At 48.9% G+C, this 17,593-nt stretch overlaps 1 protein-coding gene across 1 annotated transcript; it reads right to left on the bottom strand.

Moving 5' to 3' along the window:
- Positions 1-282: 282 nt before the first annotated feature.
- Positions 283-13,970, bottom strand: SH2D5 (SH2 domain containing 5). The gene is made up of 10 exons (XM_083514701.1): positions 13,690-13,970; positions 13,185-13,318; positions 11,871-11,951; positions 11,487-11,561; positions 11,055-11,201; positions 6,789-7,037; positions 6,192-6,366; positions 3,155-3,260; positions 2,378-2,537; positions 283-1,751 (listed from the first exon to the last, which is right to left on the bottom strand). Exons 2-10 carry the CDS (start codon positions 13,284-13,286, stop codon positions 1,530-1,532), a joined length of 1,317 nt encoding a protein of 438 aa, XP_083370827.1. The 5' UTR covers positions 13,287-13,318; positions 13,690-13,970; the 3' UTR covers positions 283-1,529.
- Between the last annotated feature and the right edge of the window lie 3,623 nt (positions 13,971-17,593).

The following is a 17,593-nucleotide window of genomic DNA, read 5'->3' as shown; positions in this document are numbered from 1 at the left end:
GACACTGCCGAGCCTTCCTGCCGTTGCTCCCCGTGGCCGGATCTGCCAGTCCGAGCTCGGTCCTTGGCGGAAGCCAATCGCTGCTTCTCTTTTGCTGCTGGTATCCAATCAAGCCTGAGCGCAGTCATGGCCAATACAGCGCGGAGCTGAGCGATTGTTGCTAGGCAACGGAGGCATCTAGGCCTTAATGGCCGCCATTGATTTCGAAAACTAACATTTTAAAGGTCTTCTCCTCCCAGTCACGTTTTATTGCCATTTCCCAACACACTCTCACACACAAACGACAGCTAAAATTTAATCATTTTGGATTACAAATATATTTTTCATAACATTTATATATAAACATATTTAAAATATAAGTTATGTATTCATATATTGGCATGCTCACAAATATTTCCCTCCCAAAAAATATTTCTTTCAAAATATTCTGGCGGCAGCAGGTACATAAACCCCCATAAGGAAAACAAGGGATTGTAACCAACTAAATTCTACTGAGAGTAGACCCATTAAAATTATGTACATTAACTTTGAGTAGGACCAACATTGGACACAACCCAAGGAACATAAACCAGCAGCATTAAGTGGGAAAGGGGGTGTTGTCTCAACTGACCTGCAAGAGCTAAAAACTACTTGCAGAATTTTATTTAGATTAAACCTGGAGTTATCTCTGACCTCTCAACTGCTCAGTTAATTTGTTTGTTTTTATGATAAGTGGCAAGAATCTGGTAAACCAATGTTCTAATTGAAGGAGGATTTATTGTCTGAGCTGCAGCCCAAGATAGGAAAATAGGTGGTGAGGGAACACCTAGCTACTTTAAATGAATTCATAGTTGAGATTTCAGCATTGCATTGGGATGGACTAGATCAGCCTTGGGGTCCCTTCCAACTCCACGATTCTGTGATGCAGGATTGAGACAAAAAGTGCAACTCTAGGGTACTTCTAGTCAGTAGTAACTCCAAGACCAATGGGGCTTTTGTGCTTGGAAAGTAGGATTGCCACACGTCAGGAAAATTCCTGCCATGTCCTGGTTTTCGGGTGTAAAAATGTTGTCAGGGGAATTCTGCTAAATGGGCAAAATGTCTAGAGAACACGGAAGTATGGCAACACAATGGAAAAAGCTCAAAAAGCTTAAAATAACTATTGGTTTTCCCAAAAAAGCTAAACAATTTGGGTTTGTTCCCAAATTGGTAGTGGTTTCCTTAAAAAAGCTCAACAACTTTGCAGGTGTCAGGAATTGTACTTTTTTAAAATATGGCATGTGCAGGATTTCAGCCACTGATGAAAAATCTATCTCTGAATGACCAGGGGCATCAGCGCCATGGGTCCCTTTGGCTAGAAAAGTTAAGACTAGTTTGCCGTTCTACTAGGGGGCAAGAGGGAAGGATTGGATCAATGCCATGAAGCCTAATCCCTACCATATCAGTATGAGAAAGCTAGCCCAAGTGCAAAAGTGCCACATAGCATGAACACCACAAAAAGAGTTAGCACAGTTAGCATGTGGATGGCAGGAAAGCTAAGCCCAGATTCCTCATCCCAGTTCCTGTGGGACAGCCAGAGATTTACTAGTGCCATGTAGCCAAGACGCCTGCCGGCGGCTTCTGTCTTCCTTCCAGGGATCCTCCGCTGCGCAGTCTTGCTCCTCGTAACAGTGGTTGATCCGGCCTGCAGCCAGAGAGCAGAACAGGCCTCCTTGGATTCCAGAGTAGTGATCCAACAGAGCTTCCATACTGGGGAACTCCACATTCAAATGCTATGAGAACAGGAGAAAAGGAAATAAATGATAAGAGATCGAAAACTGGCTGTTGCCCGCAAACCACCCCTCATTGGACGAGCTTCTGTGATGTCACATAATGTTCCCACACAATCTAATTTGCAAAGGGGAACAGTCCCTTGTGGAATTTCAGCACAAATCAATGCAGGAGCTATTATTGAGAGGTAAGGGAAAGATTTATTTAAAGGGGGGGGGGAATGTACCGGATTGGGCTTAGAGATGGAGGCTTTAGGGACAGGAAGAGCTGTGTAGTGTTTCTATTACTATTGCCATACTTTGTTCCTGGACTGCTTTTGGCCAAAAAGGTCCCCAAAGGAACTCAGAAATGTTGGTGAGTGCTAGTAGAATTTTTATTGTTTTCAATATTTCAGTTAATGTTTTAACATTTTAAGCTTTTAATCCATTGATACAAATCCAACTAGTTACCATTCCTTCTGGCTCCTGGAAACTTGCTTATCTTGTGCACCAAAGTGATGAGACTGTGGTCCAATATATTGGCAATGTTGTATGACAGGAGTTTTAAAAAACCTGTCCGAATGTGCTTGCAACAACTGAATCGGACAGAATCAGGCAGAGCTGGCATGTCATTTCCCTCAAATTCTCACCTCCACAGAATACTTCCCAAGCTGGCTCCTGTAAATCTGGTAAGGGATGATTCCACATCTTGTCCTCACTGTAAGACACCACTGATCGGTGGCCCCTGGCTCAGCCCAGAGGAGGAAGGCTCCAATTACATCATTCCTGAGCAGTGCCATCCCAGCATCCCTGAAAACCAGAAGGGAGTGTGGAAGAAGGGACCTCTGAGCAGGAGGAAAGCAGCCCATCGAACCAGGTTTCTCTCTCTGGAGCAGAATCCCTCTCCCCGCTCCAGCCCTTCCACATCTGGGAATAAAGTCTACCATCCAATGCGCCCTTCCCTTGGAGTAAGCTGCACTGGAAACAGCGGGACTTACTTCAGAGTAAGCATGATTAAGTTCGCACCACAAGTGTGGGAAATGTTTGGCTACTTTCCTTGGGTCATTCAGCAGCAAGCAGTGTCAGTGGCTACTAGCCATGATGGCAATATGCCTTTTGCTGGGAATCACAAATGGGGACAGCATTGCTGTTGCACTTGGGTCCTGCTCACAGGCTTCCCATTGGGATTGGGCCCTATGAGAACAGGATGCTGGACCAGACAAGGCCATTGGTCTCTTCTAGCTGCAGGGCTTCTCCTCTCACGTTCTTACCAATTTGGCTCCAGCAACCATGAATTTATATGGGAAATCTTCGCTTCCTTCTTGTGGTCAACCACCTGTGCTGTGCAGTTTACTTCCATTCCCCAATCTACAAGCATCCTTGCAGGCCTCCTGTCAGAGGGCACACAAGGGGAGACCTCCCCTTACCTGTCGATGCCCGCAAAAGACCACACGTTCTCCATCAGACTGCTGTCGTTATCCAGCAAGCAAGCCAGGCTCCCTCTGCTGCCTTTGCTGTCGCAGCTGGTGAGAACTGAAGCCAAGAAGGAAACAGAGGGGGAGGTTATACAAAAGAGACCATCTCAGCAGCATAGATGCTTGAGCAAAATCTCTTTTTTTTTAAAAGTAAATTTTTATTCAGATTTTCACAGATTTATACATAACACAAATAACAAAGAAAACAATAATAAAAGAAAAATACAGACAAAAAACACGTATAGATTCTAATTTTTCTTTCTTGTAACTTACTTTCCCGACTTCCTCATACCTCCCCTTTCTGTATTCTAATTTCTTATAAGATTGTCAGCAAATTCTTCCCTTACTCTTAGCTTAATTTTAATATTATTTAGTTTCTTTAAATTTTCCCTTGCCGCAATTAACCCCTTAATTTTAATCCATCGTCTCTCTAACATTCATTAATTTTACAATATTTCTTTAAATATTCTTTAAATTTTCCCCAATCCTCTTCCGCCGTATCTCTTCTCTGATCCCGGATTCTGCTCGTCATCTCTGCCAGTCCCATATAATCTATCATCTTCATCTGCCATTCTTCCACGGTGGGTAGATCTTGCGTCTTCCAGTACTTTGCGATGAGTATTCTTGCTGCTGTTGTAGCATACATAAAGAAAGTTCTATCCTTCTTTAACACCAATTGGCCAACTATGCCCAGAAGAAAGGCCTCTGGTTTCTTAGGGAAAGTATACTTAAGTACCTTTTTCAATTCATTATAAATCATTTCCCAGAAACCCTTAATCCTTGGGCACGTCCACCAAAGGTGAAAAAAAGTTCCTTCAACTTCTTTACATTTCCAGCATTTATTATCGGGCAGATGATAAATTTTTGCAAGCTTGACTGGGGTCATGTACCACCTATAGATCATTTTCATAATATTCTCTCTTAAGGCATTACATGCCGTAAATTTCATACCGGTGGTCCACAACCTTTCCCAGTCAGCGAACAAAATATTATGACCAATGTCCTGTGCCCACTTAATCATTGCAGATTTAACCATTTCATCTTGTGTATTCCATTCCAACAGCAAATTATACATTCTTGACAAATTCTTAGTACTGGGTTCTAACAGTTCAGTCTCTAGTTTTGATTTTTCCACCTGGAAACCAATTTTCCTGTCCATTTTGAAAACTTCCATTATTTGATAGTAATGAAGCCAATCCCTCACTCTCCCCTTTAATTTCTCAAAACTTTGCAGTTTCAATTTGTCCCCCTCTTGTTCCAAAATTTCTCCATATCTCGGCCAAATGGCCTCCATATTAAGTTTTTTATGAGCCTTTGCTTCCATTGGCGACAACCACCTTGGAGTTTTACTTTCAAACAAATCTTTATATCTGGTCCAGACATTATATAGTGCTTTCCTGACAATATGATTTTTAAAACCTTTATGAGCTTTGACCTTGTCGTACCATAAGTATGCATGCCATCCAAAAATATTATTAAATCCTTCCAAATCTAGAATGTCAGTGTTTTCAAGAAGTAGCCAATCTTTCAACCAACAGAAAGCTGCTGATTAATAGTAAAGTTTAAGATCTGGCAGGGCAAATCCGCCCCTTTCGTATCAGTTAATATCTTAAATTTTATTCGATGCTTTGGCAAAATCTCAACAGAACAAGGAAGGAGGACTTCCGGGGAGAGGAATTGGTGGTTCAGCTGTCTCTCTATAAGCATGCCGCAGACAGAATATAATTATGTGGTGATTGATAACAGAATAACAGAAAGGAAAAGTGGACATTAAAGTGTCTAAGGAAAAGTGACGTGTCTGATTTATGTTTGGCAATCAAGATTAAATGGATGGAGGAATCCCATGTGTGAAGAATCATTAACACTTTTTCTCTTGCTTCCCACTAAAGAGCTGAAATAACTGAAAGTAAACCAGCAATTACTCCATTATTCCAGCCATGGAAAGAATTTATTGTGAGAAAGGATATGCTGGCTGTGAGCTTAACGTGGAAATATTAAGGTAGACTGAGTTGCTAATAATATTCAAAACATCAAAAGCACCCAATATGGCAAATGTACCTTTGGATCTCCCAGTGACCGTTAGTATTGTTCAACAGTTAATGGCTGAACAATTAAAAATGATCAGATTGGTGCATGGTGAAAGGGGGAAAGAAAATGAATCTGAGAAATATGAAATGAAGAATACTTAAATACTTCATACTGAATAGATGAAAAGCTGGCAGGACTGGATGATGAAACAGCTACATTGAAAAAAGCAGGTGCTGAAATGGAAATGCCTTGCATACAAGGATTTGGAGGAGAAAATCACAAATGGAAAGATGGGAAATTAAATGGATATGGCATCAATGGAGCTGAGAGGATATAAAGCTTTGGGAAAACTTCAATCCTGGCCTTTCTTCAGTTCTAGCAGACAAAAAGTATTTTGCATACAATTTGGAGCAAATTCAGAGAATGATGCTACTAAATTTATGCTACTCTCTGGGAAAAGACTGGGGAAAAAATCGAGATACTATCAAAAATACATCAGGAAATGGAAACACAACAGGAAATGGGTGAGACTCTGGATGAGAGCTAGGGGAATGTTGGTCTCCCAGGATGAAAGGCTGGGATGAGAAAATATCTCAGGTGAGAACCGGGATGAGCTACTATCTTCTGTGGTTGGTAAGGGCTAATAATTACTTTTAAGAGGACTCCACATTCTACTTATTCAACTGGTTTTTTTGTAGCAGCTATTTTACAGTATTATGAAAAACTTTAATAAGAATCTCATTACAAGAAAAATAAAGAAATGAGGAATGAGAATGCAAAAAGGAGATGCAGGAGGCAAGCTATCCTCTGAAAAACAGGGACAAAAACACCCCAGAGATACACTTGGAAATAAACAGAAGCTCTTTACATAGCTGGAATGCAACATGGATGAAAGAGCAGCACAGGGTATTCTCTTTGTCTCCCTGAACCGCAGAATCTTCCTCATTCCCCGAATACTCACACATCTCTCGGGCGCTCTGCTGCAACTGAGCCTCAAAGGTGCAGCCCCGATAAGCTCCGGAGCGGAGGGTTTTGCTGCGGATCGCCTTCTTCCGCACCAGGATTGGAGAGCAGTATGGATTCCCCGGGCGAGAAGTGCCCAGGCTGCTCCTTTCCTCCAAATCCAGCCTCTCTCTCTAGGGATACGAGACAGAGACGGATGGACACTGAGCAGGAGAAGCAGAATTTGGAGCTGGTGATAAAGTTTAGCGGGAAGCTGGATGGCTCAAAGTTCCACCCCAGCACAGTAGGTCACCTTGAATATTCAGGCAGTGCCTTTTCTCCTGGCACTCTGGATCAGACTGAAAGTCTTCTTTTGGAAGGTGATCCAGGTCTGGACATAGGAAACTGCCTTACACTGAATCAAACCATTGGTCAATCCAGCTCAGCATTGCCTACACTGACTGGCAGCAGTGGCTCTCCATGGTTTCAGGCAGGTAGTATTTTTCTAGCCCTACCTGGAGATGCCGCTGGCAAGGGCCTTCCTTCCACTGCCAGGTGCAGCTGGGCTCACTTCCTCGGCTTACTCAATGGAGAACCCCAGAGGGAGCCCACTTACCACACTGATGGAGGGGCCAAAGTCAGCAGGGCACGGAAGCCTCCGGAAGGACACCAACGCATTGACGTTTTGAGATACATCCTCCGGATCGAGGGACTCCCAGGCCACTCGGTTATCCAGAGAGGCTCCCAGCAGCCTCCCAGGCTCCTGCTGTGTGGAACCACTGGGGAGCCATTCTTGGTCCTCAGGGTGCGTCAGGAGATAGTAGAGCTGGAAGGAGCGGCAGAGCAAGAAGTGCAAAATCTGGACCTGTAGGGCAGAAAACGCAGGAGGCACATTAGCCACCACCAGTGCCCCCCCCCCCGTTCCCCTTCCAGGCAATGGCTGAAAGCAGCTTCACTCAGCTAAAAAAGCCAATGCAATTCTGGGCTGTATCAATAGGAGTATAGCATCTAGATCAAGGGAAGTAATAGTACCACTGTATTCTGCTCTGGTCAGACCTCACCTGGAGTACTGTGTCCAGTTCTGGGCACCACAGTTCAAGAAGGACACTGACAAACTGGAACGTGTCCAGAGGAGGGCAACCAAAATGGTCAAAGGCCTGGAAACGATGCCTTATGAGGAATGGCTAAGCGAGCTGGGCATGTTTAGCCTGGAGAAGAGGAGGTTAAGGGGTGATATGATAGCCATGTTCAAATATATAAAAGGATGTCACATAGAGGAGGGAGAAAGGTTGTTTTCTGCTGCTCCAGAGAAGCGGACACGGAGCAATGGATGCAAACTACAAGAAAGAAGATTCCACCTAAACATTAGGAAGAACTTCCTGACAGTAAGAGCTGTTCGACAATGGAATTTGCTGCCAAGGAGTGTGGTGGAGTCTTCTTCTTTGGAGGTCTTTAAGCAGAGGCTTGACAACCATATGTCAGGAGTGCTCTGATGGTGTTTCCTGCTTGGCAGGGGGTTGGACTCGATGGCCCTTGTGGTCTCTTCCAACTCTATGATTCTATGATTCACTCCTGAGTGGCACATTTCTGTCAGGAGAGGAGCAGGCACTAAACACCTCCCTTCATGGGGCAGAAGGATTAATGCTCTCCAAGTTTTCACGGCGACCAACAGTGCTCACTGTTGGGAAACTGCCAGGGAGATAGTGTCCATCATGAGCCCCCAAGCCGGAGTTCTGGACGTCCATCGGCCTCCCGTACTCACGCAGATCCAACAGTTAGGGGCACAAAGCCTTTGGAAAATCCTGGCATCATTCCTAGGCTGGTGCACCCTCTTTATCAGCAGAAACGCAGCCGAAAGCTTGCATCACAGAAGAGCAGAAGAGCATAATTTACAGACTTTATTTAGCGTTTAACAGAACAAAAGAAAACACGTCCATTCTGTCAGCGTGTCTGAGCCGACTGAGAAAACGAAAGGAAACAACAGCAGACATAAACATCCTGTGACTAGGACATGCGCAGACTCTGTTACTTACAAAAGCCTGCTCCCTTTTAAGGTGGAACGGAAATATCCTAACATCCTCCCCCTTTCCGTGTAACCTGTTGTACCTGTGGTTCACCCAATTGCAACCTTTGTACATAAACCTTAAGTTGTTCTCTGTTAACAACCTTAGACAACAGATCAGCAGGAATTTCATTTCCTGGCATGTAGGACACCTGAATCAGTCCTTTCTGGATACACTCTCTTGCACGATGTAACTTAATCTGCAAGTACTTGGTTCTCTGCTTGCAACTCTCGGAGTTCAGCAAAGCCAAACAAGATCTATTGTCTTGATACACTTGTATAGGACATTTCACAGAAACTCTGATGTCCTTAAACAGTTGCATCAACCATTCACAATCCATGAGTGAAAATGACAGAGCATTGAGTTCTGCTTCACAGGAACTTAGGCTCACTGTTGTCTGCTTCTTGCACAACCAGTCAAACAGGCAGTGGTTGTACATGTAGCATACTCCAGAAGTGCTTGTACCATCCGTGGTGTCACTTCCAAAACTTGCATCTGCAAAGATTTCAAGACCTCCAGTCTTCTGACTGGTGAACCTCAGCCTGTAGTGCATAGTCCCTTTCAAATAGCGGGCTATGCGCTTCAGAGCTTTCCAATCCTGAACCGTAGGATTGTTGGCATGTCTGCTAAGCAGATTACAGCTTACAGCTATGTCAGGTCTTGAACATCTGGCAATGAAATTCAGCTTGCCTAGAATGCATCTGTATAGCGTTGTGTCAGAAAACGCTTCAGCAGTACTGTCTACCTGGTAACCTGTCACCATCGGTGTGTCTGCTGGGTTTGCATCAACCAAATTCAACCTGGTTAATACATCAGCAATTTTCTGTGTTTGGTGTACCAGAAAATTACCTGCTTGGTCTCTCTCCACCTGCAGAGAAAGATAGTTGGATACCTCACCAAGATCCTTCATGTCAAAGTGCTCCTTCAGTTGAGCTAGGGTGCTTTGATAAAAAGCCTGATTCTTCCAAAACATCAGAAGATCATCAACAAAACATAAACAATACAGTTTGTTTTGCCCCTCCTCCTTGACAAACACACATGGATCAGCTTTGCCCTGGTGAAAACCTAGAGAAAGCAATGTCTCAGTGAGTTTTGTGTTCCAACACCTGGCACTCTGCTTGAGACCATATAAGGATTTCCGCAGTTTACAGACCATTCCCTTTTGTATCTGCATCCCATCAGGTGGAAGCATGAATAGCTCCTCCCCCAAAATCCCGTACAAAAAAGCTGTATTAATGTCATGATGGGTAACATGCAGTTTCTCCTCCGCAGCGACCTTGAGCATCAGTCGAATGCTCTCATATTTGACTGTGGGAGAGTAGGTCTCGTGGTAATCCTGTCCTGGTACCTGTGAAAAACCTCTGGCAACCAATCTGGCTTTGTGTCTGACTACCTTGCCATTCTGGTCTGTCTTGGCCTTGAAGACCCATTTGCTGCCAACCAGTCTCATTCCTGGGACTACCGGTACCAGTTCCCAAGTTTGGTTCCTGTTCAAGGAATCAACTTCAGCCTTCATGGCATTAAGCCAAGGCTCAGCATCTTTAGAGGTTAACTCCTGAACCTCTTTGAAGCTTGAAGGTTCCCACACCTTCTCTGAGCTACTAAGAACAGCAGTTGCTGTCTTAGCAAACTCATCAGCATACCTCTTTGGAGGTCTGCCCTTGGTCGCCCTTTCAGATCTGCGTACTAGACGCAAGTCTTCTGGACTCATCTCCTCTTTCTTAGGAGAAAAGTGACCAATGGTGAACAGTGGTTCTTCCAGTTCATTGTCAGACGCATCAGATGGTCTGACCGAGGCCTTTGCGCTCTGGTAGTCTGCTGTGTCATCACTTTCACTGACATCAGCAGCAGCGCCGCCCACTGAACTGGAATCCGAACTCTGATCATCATCATCCTCATCATCATCAGCAGCAGCTTCCTCATCTTTAGCTGCTTGCTTGACATCACCTTCATCCTCCTCTGGGTAACTCTGGAAAATTCCCACATTTTCCCCCCACTTAGGATTGTACTCAACACTCCTTGTGAACTTAATGGATTTAGAGTCAGTCATCCATACCCTGTATGCACCTTTTTCGTACCCCATGAACAAACCATGTGCCCCACGCTTCCCAAGCTTGTTGGTTTGTTGTGTGCGTACCCACATGTCCGAACCAAAAATTCTCATGTGTTTGGTGTTGGGTTTCTTGCCAAACATCTTCTCATAGGGGGTACAACCTATGGGTGATGACAATCTGCGATTATAACTGTAAACCAGATTCCCCAAAGCTTCCCCCCAAAACTTATCAGGGAGATTGGCATCATGCAACAAGGTTTTGATTCCTTGCAGCAATGTTTGATTTGCTCTCTCCGCAAGCCCATTCATCCATGGCGATCTGGGCGTTGACATGTCATGCTGGATTCCCTTCTCAGTCAGGAAAGCTTCAAACTGCTGAGAAGTAAACTCCCCGCCCCGATCAGTAAAAAAACAAGAAATACGTTTACCGTGCACATTTTCCAACCAAGCACAGAAAATTGCTGATGTATTAACCAGGTTGAATTTGGTTGATGCAAACCCAGCAGACACACCGATGGTGACAGGTTACCAGGTAGACAGTACTGCTGAAGCGTTTTCTGACACAACGCTATACAGATGCATTCACTGTTTCTGGGGGGCAAGAGGCAGGGCCTCCTTGGTGGTGACTTCAGTTATAGAATGTTCATCCTCTAGTGGGTAAGGCAAATTCATGGACGATAAGTCCATCAATGACTGCTATTCAGGGTGGCTGTATTTCTCCTCCACTGTCGGAGATGCTATACCTCTGCCCCACCAGCTGGCCTACCTCACTGGGCTGGCTGCCCACAAACAAGTGGCAGAAGAGGCTGCTGCGAGGGCTGCGTGGGTTGCGGGCCACAAAGGCGAACTGGCACTCAGTGGGTATCCAGGTGCTATACAGGATGCGCTTGAGGGCATGCGCCATAAGCAGAGCCTGCAGGAGGAGAAGAGGAGGAGGAGGAAGGGGTAATGAGGTCAAGCAGTTGGCAACCCACGTCCTCACCAAACAACCACTGGGCTGCCTCATCCAAGCAGAGAAGGCCTCCCCGGCTCCTTCGTCCTCAGGATATCCTCACCACAACCCAGCAAGGTGGGCCAGCCGGAAAACGAAACGGGACCCCCACCCAGCCTGGCACAAGCCCCAGTTAACGCCTCATAAGGCAAGATGGCTCCTAGTTCCAGCATGCTGTCGTGCATCAAGCCATGGCCCCGCTCCTACCTCCCCCTCTGCGTTGTACATCTTCAGGCCCTGCAGGCAAAACTTGAGGACGACGGATCGCCGCCTGGGGCAGTCCTGTGTTCCGGGAGAGCAGGATGAGAGATGGAGAAAAGGAGAAACGGAGTCAGAAATGGCACATCAAGGAGACTCGCTTGGTTCTTCTAGACGCACAAAGATTCCAAGCAGTGACAATTCCATTTTGCTCCCCGCACCTCTAGAATTTTGGGGGCTTTGTAGCATGCACATCCCAGGGGCTCAGAGACAGAGCTGGTTTCACCGTGCCAGAGTAAAGATCCCCCCAAAGAGGGGGAAGAAGCATTGGGGCTAGTGCCTCTAAGCACGTGCAGAGGGCTAATGTGGCCACAACCAGCTCCAAGTGCTTACCTTCAGGCGTTGAAGCTGCTGCTGGATGGCCAAAGCCTTTTGCTGGAGCTCTGTGTCCTCGACGGTAAAGGAGCCCACATACTGTTGGCAAGGGAAAGAGGAAAGTGAGAGAGGAGAATACCCACGTGGAACACCAGGGAGGACCTGGGAAGATGAGGCCCCTGGGGAGCAATTAAGGGAGATGCACCTCAAACCTCCACTGCCCCCCTTGCAAAAAAGGGGGGGTCTGACAAACTCCCTAGACTAGAAGCTGAGCTAGGGTGGCCCTCTCCTTTCTCTGGGATTCTCTCTTCCTCTTCTTTGATCCTTTGCAATGTTTTCAGATGGGATGCGGGTGGCACTGTGGGTTAAACCACAGAGCCTAGGGCTTGCCGATCAGCAGGTCGGCGGTTCGAATCCCCGCTACGGTGTGAACTCCTGTTGCTCAGTCCCTGCTCCTGCCAACCTAGCAGTTCGAAAGCACGTCAAAGTGCAAGTAGATAAATAGGTACTGCTCCGGTGGGAAGGTAAATGGCGTTTCCGTGCACTGCTCTGGTTCGCCAGAAGCGGCTTAGTCCTGCTGGCCACATGACCCGGAAGCTGTACGCCGGCTGCCTCGGCCAATAAAGCGAGGTAAGCGTCGCAACCCCAGAGTCGGCCACGACTGGACCTAATGGTCAGGGGTCCCTTTACCTTTAGGTTTTCAGGGGAGTGGGCTGAGCAGCAAAGCAGGCTTCCACCCAGGCTGAATGGGAGGAGGAGCTATGGGCTGCCTCCGTGGGCACAGGTGCCCCTGCAAAGCCAGGCAAGGCAACAGAGGAGGCAATAATGGCCGAACCATGCTCTCTTTCCAGATTCCTGACCATGGGATCAAGGCAGGCAGGATCTAGATCAGCCCCTCTACCCCACAAGTCCTCTCCCCACTCACCCTCTCAAGTCCTCACCCTCTCTTTCATAGACACCTAGACAGCTGCCATCCATGTAGCTCAGTACTGTCTACACTGACTGGCAGCGATGGCTCTCCTGCATTCCAGACTGAGGTTTCACCTGGCTTGGAATTGAGCCTGAGACCTTCTGCATGCAAAGCAGATGCTCTACCCACTGCCACCCCACCCCCCCGAAAGCTGCCTTATACTGAGTCAGTGTTGCCTACACTGACTCTCAGCAGTGGTTCGCCATGGTTTCAGGCAGGGATCCCTCCCAGCCCCACCTGGAGATGCTGCCAGTGGCGATTGAACCTGGGACCTTCTGCATGCCAAGCAGGTGCCCCACCCCTGAGATGTTACGATCCTTCCTCCCCCCTCCCCCCCCACAAGAGTGAAAGCCCAGCCTCACCTCCGCCAGTTTGGCGATGACCCGCCCGCCCCTCTGCTGGTGGTGGTGCGGGGAAGCCAGGGGCTCTGGCCCTCCCCAGTACTCGGAGCGCTGCTTCTTCATGGCGCTGCCGGATGGGACCGCTCCGGGGGTTGCTGCGGGGATGGAGACAGGGAGATGGAGGGGGGAGACGGCCTCTCCCCGAAGAGGTACCGCGGATGCCCAAACGGCATGGGGCACCTCCGCCCCCGCAATGGCCCCAGAAGAAAACGATGGGGAGGGGCGCTGGGTGCCAGGAAAGAGTTATTGGGGGGCGGGCGAGGAGGAGATGCCCCAGGAACGATTCCTGGGGTCCCCCCACCCCACAGGAAGCCCCAAAAGGAGAAGAGCTCCTCTTCCCACGACGGGAGATCAAGGACCCGGGGGGCGCTCTGCACGCGCCCAGAAGCCGCCTTCTCCCATCTTGCCACAGGAGGAGAAGGATGGAGAAAAGCCGCCGCCCTCCCTCCCTCCGCGCAGCCCTCACCTGGCAGAGGCGGCGTGGGAAGCCGCCGCCGCCGCGCATCTCCTCCGCGCCCAGGCGCTCCGCTCTCCGCAGCTGCAGCAGCAGCAGCAGCATCTTCCCGGCCCCTGCTCGGCCTCTCCGGCCCGGCTCACCTGGACGCGCCGCCTCCGCAGCAGACTCCGAATCCCGGCCGACCAATCAGCGGCCAGGAATGCGAGTCCCCGCCCCCGGCTGCGGAGATGTAGCAGCGGGTGGGGGGGCGGCGGCGTAGAGCGACCTGCAGCGCTTAGGCCCGGGGAGAGCTCCCCACCCGCCCTTGCTGGGCACAGGCCCACAGCCCCTTCGCCTCACCCGCTTCCCTTTAGAACAGCTTCCCATCCAGGGAAGCTCTGAGGTCTTGTTACCTTCAAGAGAGACAGGGCACCGCACAGAACAGCCCTCCCCGGCCAGCGAGGGGGCGCCCCCAGAATCATTTGCAACAGAAGCAGGGGTGCCAACTTGAATAAAACACAGGGGTGGGCGTCCAAGTAAACCCCGCCCTGCTGCCAATCAATCACATGACGTGGTGCATGCAACCATTTGAATGGCAAGTCCCATCAACTTTGGGGGAGCCCAAGCCCCTCAAATATTTTATTGTGGGGGGGGGGGCAAAGAGATCTCAGCCTTTAGGAGTTGACTTCTATGGATGCAAGCATTTCCTCAGAAGGAAAGGGGGTACACTTTGGGGGGCTGTGGACCCTTTTGAGAATCTGATGAAAGCTATGTGGACTGCGGGACGCGTTGCTGGGTCCCTGCTCCTGCCAACGTCAAAGTGCAAGTAGATAAATAGGTACCGCTCCAGCGGGAAGGTAAACGGCATTTCTGTGTCCTGCCAGAAGCGGCTTAGCCATGCTGGCCACATGACGTGGAAACTGTATGCTGGCTCCCTCGGCCAATAAAGCGAGATGAGCGCCGCAACCCCAGTCGGCCACGACTGGACCTAATGGTCAGGGGTCCCTTTACCTTTACGTGGACTGCCCCTCCCCCACAATACTTTGCATATTTTTATGGCATTGGGAAAATATTTTTTTTGGGGGGGATGGGGCAATTCACAGACCCTTTAGGGATCTGTGGATGAAAGGGGAACCCCTAGTCTGTATGGAAAGCAGCCCATTCAAATAGCCCAGGGTGGCAGGGCAGAGTAGGACGGTTTGAGCACTTAGGTGGCACTTTAACCAAAGGGCACCTCCATGGTTCCTGCCTCCTGCCCCAACATGTGCAGAAAAAGGGCTCATTCCTTGCATGCCTCCATCCCATCCTGAAAGGCTGCACCTGTGGAACATCTGTCTCAGAGCTCCTGAAGCCCATTTCCCTGCAGAGCATGCAAAGTCACAAGAACATAGGAAGATCCTTGCTAGATCTGGCTAATAGTCCATCTAATGTCCAGCCTTCTGTTCTCTCAGTGGCGACCCAGATGCCCCAATGGGAATCCCAAAAGCAGGATTTTGGAAACCTGTATCCCCAAATACAGGGACGCAGGTGACGCTGTGGGTTAAACCACAGAGCCTAGGACTTGCCGATCAGAAGGTCGGTGGTTCGAATCCCCGCAAAGGGGTGAGCTCCCGTTGCTCGGCAGTGGCATAGCGTGGGGGGTGCAGGGGGGGCCGGCCGCACTGGGCGCAACATCTGGGGGTTAGGTTTAGGGGGCGCAAATCCACGGGTTAGGGGGCGCAAATCCACGGGTTAGGGGGCGCAAATTACTTGCCTTGCCCCGGGTGCTGTCAACCCACGCTACGCCACTGTTGCTCGGTCCCCGCTCCTGTCAACCTAGCAGTTCGAAAGCACGCCAGTGCAAGTAAATAAATAGGTACCGCTCCGGCGGGAAGGTAAACGGCGTTTCTGTGCGCTGCTCTGGTTCACCAGAAACGGCTTAGTCATGCTGGCCACATGACCCGGAAGCTGTACGCCGGCTCCCTCGGCCAGTAAAGCGAGATGAGTGCTGCAACCCCAGAGTCGGTCACGACTGGACCTAATGGTCAGGGGTCCCTTTATCTTTATTCCCAAATACAGGCTTCCAGGAGCCTGTATTCAGAAGCATTGCTGCCTCCAACTGTGGAGGTGGAACATATAGCCCCATCCTCCTGGAATTATTTCCCTAATCTTTGGAAGCCATCCAAGTTGGTGGCCATCAATGCGTCTTGTGGGAGTGAGTTCTAGAGTTTAACTATATGTTGTGTGAAGTTGAACAAAAAGAACAAAAAACTAGGGTGGACAAAATAATCACCCCCCCCCCAGAAGTGACCTTGAGGCAGAATTTATTTTTGCAGACAAAAGAGGACAATTTTGTCAAGGGGAGATTGGAAACAAGCCACTTTCCCGGGAAGAATTAAAGCACCAGATTTGGGGCCGAGAACATTGCCAAGACAGAAGGGACAGATGGTTCTTGAACACACAAAAAGGGGGGGCGGGGCAGAACAGGAGCAGGAAGTGGTTGGAAGTTAAGGAAGGAAGGAGCTGGGATAATGTGTGGAGGAACTCTTATTAGTGAAGGTCGTCAGGGTGACGAGACATGTCTGGCTGTTGCAAGCTGCCCTGCAAAGATTCTGCGGGGGGGGGGGGGAGGAAATCTAGGAAGGTACCTCTACCCTTAAAGGCAAGGTAAAAGGTAAAGGGACCCCTGACGGTTACGTCCAGTCACGGATGACTCTGGGGTTGCAGCACTCATCTCGCTTTACTGGGCGAGGGAGCGGGCGTTTGTCCGCAGACGGCTTCCGGGTCATGTGGCCAGCATGACTAAGCCGCTTCTGGTGAACCAGAGCAGTGCACGGAAACGCTGTTCACCTTCCCGCCGGAGTGGTACCTATTTATCTACTTGCACTTTGACGTGCTTTCGAACTGCTAGGTGGGCAGGAGCTGGGAGCGAGCAATGGGAGCTCACCCCACCCCGTTGCAGGGATTTGAACCGCTGACCTTCTGATTGGCAAGCCCAAGGCTTAGTGGTTTAGACCACAGCTCCACCCGCATCCCTGTCTTAAAGGCAAAGATGCCTCTAAATACCAGTTGCTAAGAATCACAGGTGGGGAAAGCCCTGCTGTTGAGCTCAGGTCTTACTAGATAGATTGGACTGGACCAAGGTTTCCCAAACTTTGGGTCTCCAGCTGTTTCTGGACTACAACTCCCATCATCCCTAGCTAGCAGGAACAGTGGTCAGGGATTATGGGAATTGGTAGTCCAAAAACAGCTGGAAACTCAAGACCTCAGATTTAGGTTTGAAGCTGCAAAGCAAGGACTCTGGAGAAACCAAGATGCACCTGGGAAGATCTTCGCCAGCATATTCCGTATCTTATATAGCAAGGATGTGGGACCTCTGGCCCTCCAGGTGTTGAGGGAATAGAATTTCCATCAGCGCCAGGCAGCATGTCCAACGATGATGATGGGAGTTGTAGTCCAACTTGGGGAGCCCTGCCCCCGTTCCAGCAGCCTTTCCTTCTAGTGAGCCCTGGCAGTGCTGCTGCTGGACTCCTTCCTGTTGATGGTACTTTTATGACCTGACTTTGTGGGATGTGCTTAATCTGAAGTAATGCCCGGAAAGGCCAGAGGTTCAGAATGACAAGGGGAAGACAAAAGATCTTGGGAAGCCCGTCTGAAAAGGGTAACATTTGTCCTTGAGAGATGAGTGGGGTGGGATGAAGACACACTGTGCCTGTGATATCCAGCAAAGTGGCCATCACCAACGGACAGGTCAGACTTGGTTTTGTCCCAAGCTCTTTTGCCAGTTTTCTTAAGCCAACACTGCTTGTCAACCCAAAGGAGGCAGTCAGCTTTGCACTGGGCTGTGAATGCCAAGGAGAGAAGGAAGTGCTCAAGCATTGGATCTAAATGGAGGATGGGGAGGTAACGTTTTCCAACTGAAGACTTTGGGGGAAAGGCATTTGGATCACAGAAC

The sequence above is a fragment of the Podarcis liolepis genome (genome assembly GCF_965112155.1).
Source record: "Podarcis liolepis genome assembly, chromosome: 7".
NCBI classification, from domain to species: domain Eukaryota; kingdom Metazoa; phylum Chordata; class Lepidosauria; order Squamata; family Lacertidae; genus Podarcis; species Podarcis liolepis.
The sequence above is the reverse complement of the archived record's forward strand: the minus strand, read 5'-3'. Positions and strand labels throughout refer to the sequence as shown.